General features: G+C 42.2%; 1 protein-coding gene across 1 annotated transcript in view; it reads right to left on the bottom strand.

Annotated features, from left to right (window-relative positions):
• LOC8051341 (iron-sulfur clusters transporter ABCB7, mitochondrial) overlaps window positions 1-12,854 on the bottom strand; it is a 37,807-nt gene that overhangs the window by 13,508 nt on the left and 11,445 nt on the right. The window contains 5 exon segments of the mRNA XM_040503565.2: window positions 735-864; window positions 3,966-4,129; window positions 4,802-4,959; window positions 8,012-8,186; window positions 8,258-8,345. Of these exon segments, the coding sequence (XP_040359499.2) occupies window positions 735-864; window positions 3,966-4,129; window positions 4,802-4,959; window positions 8,012-8,186; window positions 8,258-8,345 (715 nt within the window).

The following is a 12,854-nucleotide window of genomic DNA, read 5'->3' as shown; positions in this document are numbered from 1 at the left end:
GTTTGTCCCACTTGTATATTGCATCGTAAAATACGATTCTGCTGCATCCACGATCTGCAGTATTCGTTCCTGTGACATACACGAGTTTGTAGCGGATTCCAGCCATTTTGTCCGCGGTCTGCGTGCGCGACATTGGTCCCCCTGACAGGAATGTTTGTAGTGGAATCCTGCGTGTTTATTGAACCATAAAACTTTAATTTGCTGCATTTGCAATTTGCGGTAATCGATCTCGTGAGATGCAAGTTCTCGGCGGGTTTCGGTGGGTCCTTCGCACGGTCAAACATAAATCTGCTGCATCTCCAACCTGCGGTAACCTTTCCCGTGACACAGGAGTTCATACCGAATTCCAGAGTGTTCATCGCATCGTGAAACATGGATTTGCGGTGTCCACGATCTGGAGTATCAGTACCCACGTCACGTGGTTTGTAGCAGGTGCCCTGTGTTTATCATTAAATTTTTATCAATTTTTGCTGTGGCATCCTTAAAGATAGCCACACCATGTTTTTCACCATTTATCTCTTCATTTTGGGTGGGCATTCTTTTGGAACTTTACGGTAGCACAATAAAAATTCGGCATCTCGCTTATCTCAAAACTTTGTTTATCTCAAACGTTTTCTAGTTTTTTTTTTTCTTCTGAGATAGCAAGTGTTTACTGCATTCGTATCTGATTCATAATAAAATACCTTAATTGATCTACCTCCTACTATGTCTCGATTCTATGCATCACACATTACCTGGGGCACAACTGCAATGACTTTTCTCAGGCTGTCGAGATTCACGTCCCTTATGTCCTGACCGTTAATCAGGATGCGGCCCTTGTCTGGGTCATAGAAGCGGTACAGCAGACGTATGACAGTGGATTTCCTGAAACATAAGGCACATATGGTATAATATAGGCAGCATATTTACTCGATTCTAGAACGACCAGATACTATGCATATTGCAAGAAATAAGTTTAGATATTGCACAGTGGGAAAAAATAAAACCACCATTGTAATGTGAGGCTAACTGAGGAACAACAAAGTAGTACCTTCGTGGCACTTTATTCAGTACAGTTAGAGCGCCCAGAGGAATGAAAGCCGTGAAAGTTCCAAAACAAAACTCCAAGCTAGAAGCAATAGTGCTAAAACTATGAAACCGTTGCGCCGGTTTAGTTACTCTGAAATCAACTATAGAGGTCAACACCAAGAAAATTGCATAAACTGACAGGTTTGATAGATTTGGAATCTATGGTTCCCATTTCAAGTAGTACCAAGAGGTATAAGTTGCCAGCATAAAACTGACAAACTGTTGGAATCCAGGTGGTCACGGCACCGGTAAGGTTAATTTTGAGGTTTTTCAATTATAACGCAAAGATCAATCTTAGAGCACAAAATTTTCAGAAAAAACTAGAGTTACAGATGAGTAAGTATATGATATGTCGAGTTTACCAGAAAGTTCTGAACTTGGTCAGACCTCGTACAAAGAAGGGCACAAGGTGTGCAGCAAAAAAGGTAGGTCCAGTGGTTGCACCTTTTAGTAGCTGAAATAATGTTCAACTGTATAAACTAGTTCAGTTATCTCAGGCAAATCAAATGTTCAGTCACAACAACACACAACTGCAGAACAGAAGTGAATTCTGATGCAGAAAAATGCTAATAATTGCACCTGAGCATATTTATGTGAACCAAAAATATAGTTTTGGATGCAATGAGAAAAAAAAGAAAACAACCAAAGACAAGCACACACGCAAGCGTGAGACGATAGAAAGAGACCAAAGTATACCAGGAGTAGGCTTAAGATATTCTCCAGTCACGTATAATTTTTATTGCACCTAGCGGAACCTCAATGCCCAACAGGGCTTAAAGGAACGACTGACTCATTCATGTAGCTTTGTAACAAGTAGAAAAAAGCAACGACGACTTCCATATCTTCCCAACCATGTTTTGAAAACACTTTCAACATCTTTTTCTGTCGCATAACTGCTACAAATGTGGTGTACCAGACCATGCAACCTTTGTGCATGCCGGCAGTAATTGAAACTGAGTTTTGAGCAACAATTAAATTAGATACATGTGAATTAATTCTGCTTCCCCCAGACAGAGCTGATTACTCTGTGGGGAGTAGCTCAGAGGACTGCTCTTGTGGGTAGAGAGGAGTGCGAAAGGCACTTGAGCAGCCAGGGGGGAGGCTTATGGGGCTTCAGCCCCCAATGAAATCCGGCCGACCCTATGACATATGAGAGGTGATCAGAAAGTTTTGCAACTCGGCTATAATCAAACGTTTGACAGCGATGTCTCTATAACCGTTGATTAGCTCATCTCTCTAGCCAAACATGTTCTTAATATCAAGACTTCCGGTACCGCTTTTTATTTGCACCAGTCAGCAGTCAGTTAAACATGGCGTCCTCCCCCGATTTCAAGCTTGAGTACTGGAGCATTATAAAGTTTTTGTGCAAAGGGAGTTCTGCCAAGCAAATTCACAGTAGAATGATGAATGTGTGTGGCAATGAATGCCCCACATATGCTACAGTAACTCGTTGGTTCAATGAGTTTAAACGCGGTCGTGTGGACGTGCAAGACAACCCAAGGTCAGGGCAGCCCAGCCCTTCAAGCAATTTGGAACATTCAGCCCGAGTTGAGAGCCCCATCATAAAGAATTGCAGCATTGAGGTGTCCGAAGCGTTGCTATAGAATTGAACATTTCGTATGGCAATGCTTTTACAATTATCCATGACGTTTTGGGTATGACGAAGGTCTCGACCCGATAAGTGCCCCGGAACCTCTCTACGCAGGATTGACGGCACCGCTTGCATTCATCAAGGGAGCTTTTAAGCATCTATGAAAGCGACCCAGAAGATTTTCTCGCCCGACTTGTGACTGGGGATAAGACGTGGCTTTACCAGTGGGACCTCGAAACAAAACAACAGTCTATGCAACTTTCTAGCCAGGCTGTATAAAATTTTTTTTTCCCTTTGGATATGTTTTTTAATCTGTCACTGACCATAGGGGGGCGATTCAGAGTTTCCGCCTAGTTTCTTCAGTCATGAATGTGACAAAAACATTCACTACATTTCCTCGCCTTGCTATTATTGCATAGTGGCGTACTACACGTCTCAGTTTATCGTAAGGTTTCAGTTCTGCTTCCTTCTAATTGCAATGTGCCGAGACGCGACGAAACCAGGACGTCATGGGAGCTTCAGCGGCTCAGTTTAATCGGCTGCATGTCTGCACACCTTGCCTATTGATGCCATCAGTTCACTTTTGTTGCTTGAAGAGACCGTGAAACGAAAACTGGCAGCGAGAAACCGAGGGAGCCCTCTTTCCCATTTGCAATTATTTCCTCTTCTTCAATACGTAATAAAAAAAAATATAAATAGAGATCCTGGCTCATCATGATGCACTGGGTCTTTTCTGTGATGGGTAACAAAGCGGCAACTGTTCGCTTCAGCTTTTCTTTTTAATAATAATAGTAGTAGTAATAATAATAATATTAATAATACTATTTATTTGCAGGGGAAGTGTTACCCGAGGTGGCCTGCAAGGCTAGAAGAAAAAGGCGAGAGCCCGTGCGCTGGTGCGCCTGTTAGCCTGCCACCGGGGTGGAGTATAACAACAATAACCTAACAACATAACATGACAATAGTTCAGACAGAAGATTATACATCGCTTTCTTTTTTATGTTTTGCTATTTCTAAGGCTCACTGTCCCGCAATGTTAAAACTAAAAGGCAGACAAAGTGAAAAAAAGAAACTACTGCATGGCCTCTTTAACGAAACTGTCACCTGAATTGTTGCTAAAACAAACCTGTGTGTCGTTTTTTGACGCAATTCTTTTTTCACAAACTATTGCCGTTATCTTTTCCAAAAATTAGGAACAAAATATTTTATTCAATATAACTAGGCATTTTTATGATTATGAGGAAAAAAAAGAAAAAAAAGAGATCAGACTTGCCCTGTAGTTGCTCATCAAAAGCCTCATACGTACCCTGTTCCACTTCCCCCTACAAGGGCAACTTTCTTCCCCGCAGGTATTAAGAAGCTCAGATTCTTGAGGATTGGCTGCCCATTCACGTAGCCAAACGAGACGTCCTCAAAGGCAACCGTGGCATTGCTGCTGTCGACACTCAAGCGGGGTGCTTCAGGCACGGACTGCAGAGGGCAGAAGGAAAACAAAGAGACTCAGACTAGAGAATGGTCGTCACCGTTCTAATAACACCCTGGCATAAATTCTTCGACAGTTCCTTGTTTCCCGAGAAAAGTTAGCGAACAAGTCAGACGAAGCTACAAAAAACGACCGCATCTCCACGTGGTGAATGATGTTGATTGGGGCGAAGCTCTGGGGGTGCTTGTCTGCGTAGACACTGAGCCGCAGCATGCCGAGCCTTTCGTTTGTTTTCATCCATGTCAGAAAGAGAATGTGTGGTATGGAACATGGTTATATACGCATTTGAGCATTTGACCGCAGCGCCCTCTCATCTATAAACGTTGAGCCAATGCATGCAAAGTTTCCATGACATCCCCAGCTCTTCAGCTACTACCACATCTTAGAGCCCCCCTACCCGTCTCGCAGTCGTGGCCATTCACTGGTAAGACCCAGGAGGGGAGAATATGAGCAGCAAAAACAATGAAGAAAAACAGCAAGCAGCCCAGAAACAAACAGTAATTGATTGACAAATAGTAGTACTATAAACAAACTTCAGTTCAAAGCAGAGGTACAAATTTGGAAGACTGATGCTCTTTGTCAGAATACTGTAGTTGGGGGGTCCAAGACACACTTCACACAACTCACGAAGTAAGGGTGTATCAGGCACGTGCACTGACCTCAATGGGAGTCTTGATTTGCATGAGCACAAACATTGTCTGCATGTCTATGAGAGACTGCTTCACCTCTCGGTACACGGAGCCGAGGAAGTTGAGAGGCAGCGACAGCTGGAACAAGAGCCCATTTACCATTACGAGGTCGCCCACAGTCATGCTGCCTGCAACGAGTCAATGGCATTCCTCACGTAAGGCTTTGTTCAAACAAAATGACATCTCAAAGCATCATTCTTCCAACTCCACGACGAAGAAATTTGCGACGCGGCGATGTCAAGTCTAATGGCGACCAGTTGTGCCTTTGTGCCGTGCAAAAGTCTGAGATACATATGATTGACAATTAGATTAAAATGGACCTCAAGGAGACTCATTCTAACTGCACTATTCTATAAAAGCAAACCATCTAAATGTGTACCCCGAAATTTGACACCTCAGTGTAGAATGGGAGCAAAGTATTAATGCTGAAATTATCTCCTTTTTTCTTTTTGTGCACATGGGCGGGGGGGGGGGGGCAGATTGTTTTGGGTGCTGCTGACCCTAGTGACGCCACTGTGTTCAGGCATATTTTCTTAGCTGATTCACCTGGAGCTATCCAAACTTGCTATAGCTTCTAATATGGCAGTTCTCAAGAAACCATTGAAGTCATGTCTGATCAAAAACTGGTAACAGGCATCCTAAATCCTTCACAGCTCTGACTTACAACAAGAACAACAACCTGTTTAATGAAGTTAATCTTGTAAAGTTGAAGTGCTAAATTATTGAATCTGTTAAAGGAAGGCCTATGGGCAAAGTCCCTTTAGTACCCCCTCACTTCAGGTAGTCCCAGCAAATCAAAACAATCTAAAAGTAAACTCCACTCCCTCTCCCCACTTAAAGGGCAACTCTGGTAGAAATTAAACCAAAATAAATGACTGGTATTGCTTTAGTGGCACAAAATACGATCCCATTCAAAATATTATGTCAAAGTGAAGCCGCATACTCCACTAAAACCAATTTCAAAGATGCGACCAGCTGCTCTTTAGCGGCAGGCAAGCGGGTTAGTTTTTAGTCGAGGAACACTGGTGCAGCACCCTTCTGGTGTCGAGTCGCGGTGGAGCTGCTATTTACTGGTTATGCCACGTACCGCAGCACCAGTGTGACATGACGCCGCGACCGTACGGCCAATGACCAGTGTTGCCACCCCTCTAGCAGATAGTTTCAGTTTTGCCGTAGACGCTCGAAATCAAACTTTGAGCCCTGATATTTATAAAACTACACACGATATTGAAAAAAAAAAATTATACCTTGTAATTTAGGGACGCTGTTTTAGATGAAAACGGTCGTAATCCCAAATTAAAAAATGTTGATCGGAATGACCTTTAAACGTCCCAATAATTCTAAACCCATACATTTCGAACTACCGTAAAATACTGCGGAGGCGCCCACTTTAATTAAGCGACCACTATTCCTATTTTCCAAATTTGGTAATTCTGCAAATTATAAGCCCCAGATTTGACCGGAAAAGGGCTGATGTCTAGATTAAACCAATTTTCAGTGAAAGCGGGGTGGGCACCCCCTCGGTATTTTACGATATGTTAAAATAAACAAGGCATAATTACTCTAGCACGACACCCTACCGGTTTTTCGGTAGAGTGACTCAGTGATGTGATTGGCCTAAGCCATTTTGGAGCACCTTTTGGAGCAGTCAAAACGGTGTTTTGGAGCAGCAAATCTGGGCTTTGGAGCAACCAAAACAGTGTTCTAGAGCAGAAAAGTGGCTTTTGGAGCAGCCAAGACAGTGTTTCAAAGCAGCAAAAGTGGCTTTTGGAGCAGATATTCTTAGAAATAGAAAAATATTTGTTTTAAGTGCTGTACAAGTGAAAAGCACTTTGTGTTGTTCTGATGCGACTTGTTGTGACGGAACTCGCTGCTTGTGTTTTGTGTACAGTGCTGTAGGCATTGCCGAGTGATTCCGAAACATTGCTTGCCACAGTTTTACTGGCTCCCAACGTGCGAGATTTTTGTCAAAATTAAGAATAACGTAAAACAATAGATTGCAAGCGTCTCGACTGGTGCCTCTGTCGTGCGCAAGGTCAACTTCGGCAGGCTTGCAGATGCGCGTGCCACTCCGCTCCTTCGCCAACTCATTCACAAAATTGTATGCAAAATGTAACTGTCGAGCATACGACAAAAAAGCAGTCCAGCGGCACATGCTTGACAGGCCAGCAAACAAGGTACAAGCTAAACACACACAAAAAAAAAGGAACCTGAGCACATTGGTGCAAGACATCTCGAGCCAAGGTCAGAAAGTTCTTGGAGTGCTTTGTGCAACGAGCGAACTCGAGACAAACAAGCGCGGGTTCAGCGTGCAGACATTGCCTTCTTTGTTTAGCTCACTTCTAGTCACCAAATTTTTTTTGCGGCAGATTTCTACGTACCGGGGTCCCTCTCGAAAGACAGCACACCGGGAGAAACCTAAGTAATCATCTCGACACAGCAGTCTTCGAGTTAAAGAGAAATTTTTGTAGTAACGTATGATTGAACATGCCGCGGTATTTAGTTTCATCTTAGAAAGCGCCATATCTGCAGTGACACGGGGATGGCAACACCTGACGTCGCACGACTATGGTGACTGGAAGGTAGGGACCAAATATAGTTTTTCCACGACCGTTGCTTTCAGGAGCAACTGCTTCAGCTCACAAAGTAATTTTTGCTGCGCAAAAACATGGTTTCGTTTCACAACACGACGGCATGGCTGGTACCCGGCACGTTAGCGTCGTAGCGGCTGTGCACATCAGTCTATCATTGAAAATATATTAAAAAAAGACACGAGACGAGACCCACGAGACGACGAGAGCGCGAAACACGGGACGGCGGGAAAACCATGCAAGACCGGATGGAAAATTGGTACAGGGTTCTTTGTGTCGCGCGGCCGCTTGCACCACATAACACACGCATGCTCAATTTAGTTTCAACTTTGACAGGCGACCGAAACTGTTTTTGTTTTTTTTGTTTTTTTTGGCACAGGTTTGGCACAGATTACCCATATTTTGGTAAAATGTAGCAGGATGTTGCAGAGTTAGCCCCTTGGTGCAGTTTGGCACAATTGGCGCAGCAATCACATCACTAGTGACAAACAAAAAGAACACCACGAAAAAAGCAAAATCTGTATTGCCTTTCCCTCTTTAGAACAAAGATTTTAACTGTAGACATATGACGCAGCCAAAAAGAGCTTACCATTCAAGATGTTCTGGCTCGCGAGAATCATGATGGCAGAGAGTGAAGCACTGAAAATGGCGTTTTGGCCGAAGTTCAAGACAGCCAGGCTGGTGGTCGTTTTCAGCGACGCCTCCTGGTACTGAGCCAAAAGTTTGTCATAGTTGTTTGCTTCAAGCTTTTCATTGTTGAAGTACTACAAGATAAACCAAAAGTGTCAACGAGGCTTTGAGCACAACAAGAAGTACTACGGTTCACCATTCGTACCTTGACCGTCTCATAATTTATTAAGGAGTCGACAGCTTGCGCTCCCGCTTCGTTTTCGGCTTTGTTCATCTTGATCCGGAACTTCGTCCTGTAAGTAAAACATAAATGGTAAGGAGAACACTGTAGTACAAAAGTTTAAAGAATTGAAGGGATCACAGCAAGGTAGCCTGATGCCTTAAAGCTAAGACTAGGGATGCGGCAAACTTTTTTCGAACCAAAGTTTCGATGATCGAATCAAGCGGTTTGAAAGGTTCGAAAGATTTTGAATTTTCTAACTTTCTATATCAAAAAATTCAACGGAAGTTGAATTTTCGAACTTGTTAAACTAAGAAATTCAACGCTTTTCGAAATTTCAAACTTTGCACGTTCAGAAATGCAATGTTTTTTTAACCTTCAAAGTTATTACGCTGGTAAATTCGATCCTTTTCGAACTTTTGAATTTATTTTGATGCGAAATTCAATGCTTGTCGAACTTTAAAACTTCATAGACAAAAAAATTTGATGATTTTCAAATATTTGAACTTCTTGCACTAAGAAGTTCAAAGCTTTTCGAACTTTCGAAGTTCCTACGCGAAGAGATTCAATCATTTTCAAACTTTCAAACTTATTTATCTAGACAATTCGAAAATGTTCAAACTTTCGAATCCCGAAGAGACGAAAGTTGAACGAACTTTGAACTTTTAGGGTAAAAGTTAGAAGTTCATCAAACATCGATAGATTGGCGGGTGGTTTCACTTGGATTCAAATGTGCATTCATAATTTTTTTTTTTTTTTTTTGAATTTTTACATTCGGTGTTGCATTCCTTGCGAAAGACAATGCCGTTTATTTCAATGTTCTGGCATGCTTAGTTTTAAAGAAATAAATTCCCGAAGGAGCGAGGAAGGACGACGGGTTTTTGAAGATTGTCGTTTGTGCAATATTTGAAGCGCGCTATAGCCGAAGCTATTTATTGGCGAATTCGGGTGGTCATTTCCCGGTTGCCATATCTAGGGCAAGGGCGTTTGCGTGGTCAGAGGCTGGCGAGTGCGCGCCGTTCGGGTGGCACTTCTCAGGCGTGTGCCGGCAATTTACCGGCACAATTTTTGCCCGAGCTTCAAGAGGTCGGGCAGCTTGTCTGCCAGACTGTATTCGGTATCGTCACATCCGAATCGGTAAAGGGAACCAAATGAAACAATGGTCGCCGATAGCGGGTTCGAGTAGAAAACGAAGCCATTGAGACAGACATCCCTCTGTGGTCTGAGAAAAGACAGCAAAAACAACGGAAATAAAGATAAATATTTTAAAGGAAGCTTGCGCAAGATCAGTTTGCTATGGAACACAGCGTGAAATTACACCGCTGTAAAAAAGAATGTATTGATAGTGCTGCAGCACGACACTTCAACGTGCATTACTATTTCAAAGGGCTGGACCAAACGAAAATGCTAAGGATTCCAGAAAAAAAGGTAATAACAAGAAAATGGAATATAAACAGCAATGCTGGTGAGCCTTCTGGGATTCTTGTAAGACGGCAACAGTTCTTTGGCAATCCAAACCAAATATATTAAAATTTGCTTACCCATATCTCAGAGTCCGAATAAATGTTGCTGATGCCTACAGTGTGCCTATTGTATCATAAAATAATCGAGAAAGAAGTTAACAAAGTTCACGCGCGACGCGGGTAAACAAAAACGCTAGTTGCAGGCGCTTTGTGTTCGGGTGGAGAGGGTCACGTGGTGCGCCTGGTGCGGTTTTGGTTGCTTGTGCCGCCGGCGTGGGCTCGCCGGCGATTGACCACCCGAATTCGCCATATGTTAGAGATGTTAAACTTTTTAATAATGGTCTATGTATAGCCAAGGTAAGTGACGTCTTAAAATATGATTATTGTTATTCAAGACGAGTTTCGAAGAAATATCCAAACATGCATCTCCGGGCAATTATTCCCTCAACTTGGTAATTTTTTTTGTCTAAATTGTTTGAGGTATCGCATTTAAATTACACCAGAGACAGTACATATCACTGCCATTTGCAGAATACAAAATAATGTATTTATTTTTTTTATTTTTTTTTCAGGTTGAGCAATAAATTAACTTATGGCAGAAGGTTTCTAATAAAGTTCAAGTTCAGCACGTCATTAAAAAATTTTTTTTTTTTTCTTTTCTTTTTTTTTTTTGTTGCAAGATTTGGAGACTTTTAGCCTGTACAAATTTTGGTAGGAGAAACTGCAAGAATACAACACTTCCAGCGAGTTCTCGATATTTTTTTTTCTCCTTTTCTCGAGCTTTTCATTCTTGCATTTTCAGTAATACCTCGTTAATTTGAAGTCATAAAAACTGTGAAAAAATTCGAGATAAGCGGAATTTCGAGATAAGCAAAATACCGAAATTTTTTTACCTCTCCCCGCGCGATGTTTTAAATAAAACTTCTAACAATCGCGGCAACATCAACTTCTCTGATGAGAGCAACTTTGCTCTCAAGTGTCAGTGATTTGCACTGTTGGGGCTCCGCCATCTTCATGGTCAATCGAGTCACGCGCCAACAACGTCAGAAAATTCACAACCGATGACCGAATTGAACACTTCTCCCTTGCTCGTGTGGAGCCGGAAGACAATCGAAACACCCGAAAAAAAAAAAAAATGACGGACAAGCAACAAAAAGCAGCAACACTCGAAACGAACGAGACACCTCTGGGAAACACGAGACTCACGACGACCAACGACCGGACCCGGAAGGAAACGGAAGAACCCAGGAGCAAAGAGAAAACGAAAGACAGAGCGGAACAAAACGCTCAAGGGAAACGGGGCACCGAGCGTCAGGCATCCCGGCCTGTGAGTGATTAGCTTGTCCAAATGGAAATCATAAAAACAAAACAAACAACAAAAAAAAAAAAAAGAAAAAGAAAAGAAGAAAACAAAGTTTCTGAGTCGCACATCTCTTCGAGTCTCCGTACACCGCACCCGCGGTTATTTTTCTTTTAATTGTTTTCTTGCGCGTTTTGTTTTTGTTTTTTCTTTTGCGTGCTGCACACATTTTTTTAAATTTTTTTCATGTTTATTGTGTTGTTGTTTTTTTTTTGCAATTTTCGCTGACGAGATTTCGAGATATCCGAAGTCAGTCACGAAAACCTTTCGAGATAAGCAAGTACAAAATGCATTGTGCCTATGGGAGCTCATTCCGTGGCAAGGAAATTTTACGACTTAACCACTATTTCGAGATAGCTGTGTTCGAGTTAATGAGGTATTACTGTATTGCTACCGTATTTTCCGGACTATAAGTCGCACCCTTGTATAAGTCGCACATCCGTATATTGAGCCGCTTTCGCAGAAAAGTTGGCATATAAGTCGCACCTTTGTATAGGTCGCTCCTCTTTACATGGTTCACGATATGAGTTCTTTGGTTTACGTGCATTGGTATCACGAAATCGGAGTTTCGCACAATTGCTAGATTGCACGTACCGTTTGACGCGCATTTCGACTCGCAAGAAATGCCCATAGTATGGTGCTGTCTGGCGGGGGCAATAAAATGTTTCACAGCAAAAGGACGTAAAATGTGCAAAAGGAGAGAGTAGTTTACTTTATTTGATCGAAAGCGTTCTGGGCAAATGGAAGTTTAAAGATCTAGACACTTGCAAATCAAGCTTTGGAGCACAAGGCCTAGCCTAGGCCAAGTCCCGGAGACGGCGCGAGCATCGATGCGCAGGCAAAAAGATAAAGCTTGACATTCTTTTTTGGGTACCTCTAAAAGATTGGCTATCCACAATCCTTCCTTTTACATGTTGCAACACAGCTGGAGCATGGCACAAAAAAACTGCTCATCAAACGGAAATAAAGAAAGACTTGAGAAAATATTCTGCAATGCCTGTATACCAACCCACTTACTTTTCAGTGTTACTGGACTGAAGCAAAAGAATACGGAACCATGGCTGAACTAGACAACATCAATAACATGCTGTAAAAGCTTTATTCTCACTGTCTTGCCTATCCACATTGAGTCGCTTCAGGCAAACCATAAAAATTAAAATATCTCGCATTCAGAGTCAAAATAGTGCGGCGAGAGCATTGCCTCCTGGAGGGGTCCTGCGGCTACGTAGTTATGGTGCTCTACGAAAAATGGCGTGCGGCATATAAAAAAAATGGCGTCGCACTTCGAAAAAAAAAAAAAAATCTTATATAAGTCGCATATTTGTATATTATTTATGCATATGTATAGCCACTGTCGCTCTTCACTGCATAAAAGATAGCATAGATGGTCACTGTCAGAAACTCGTTGTCGGAAGGCACTACTCGTCACATGCTTAGTGGTTCGGAAGCTCAAAGCTATGTCTTTAATAACCAGTAACTGTGCCATTGATAAAAAAAATATTTAACATACCGTATTTTCCAGTGTATAAGTTGCGGCTTTTCAAACCTTTTTCTTGGTGTCGCACTAAGAAAAAGGTTTGAAAAGCCGCAACTTATACACTGGAAAATACGGTATGTTAAATATTTTTTTTATCAATGGCACAGTTACTTAGATCGAAAAGACATAGCTTTGAGCTTCCGAACCACTAAGCATGTGACGAGTAGTGCCTTCCGACAACGAGTTTCTGACAGTGACCATCTACGCTATCTTTTATGCAGT

Source organism: Ixodes scapularis, unplaced genomic scaffold (assembly GCF_016920785.2).
Source record: "Ixodes scapularis isolate PalLabHiFi unplaced genomic scaffold, ASM1692078v2 PGA_scaffold2__306_contigs__length_199485367, whole genome shotgun sequence".
NCBI lineage: Eukaryota > Metazoa > Arthropoda > Arachnida > Ixodida > Ixodidae > Ixodes > Ixodes scapularis.
This window is presented reverse-complemented; position numbering and strand designations above follow the sequence as displayed.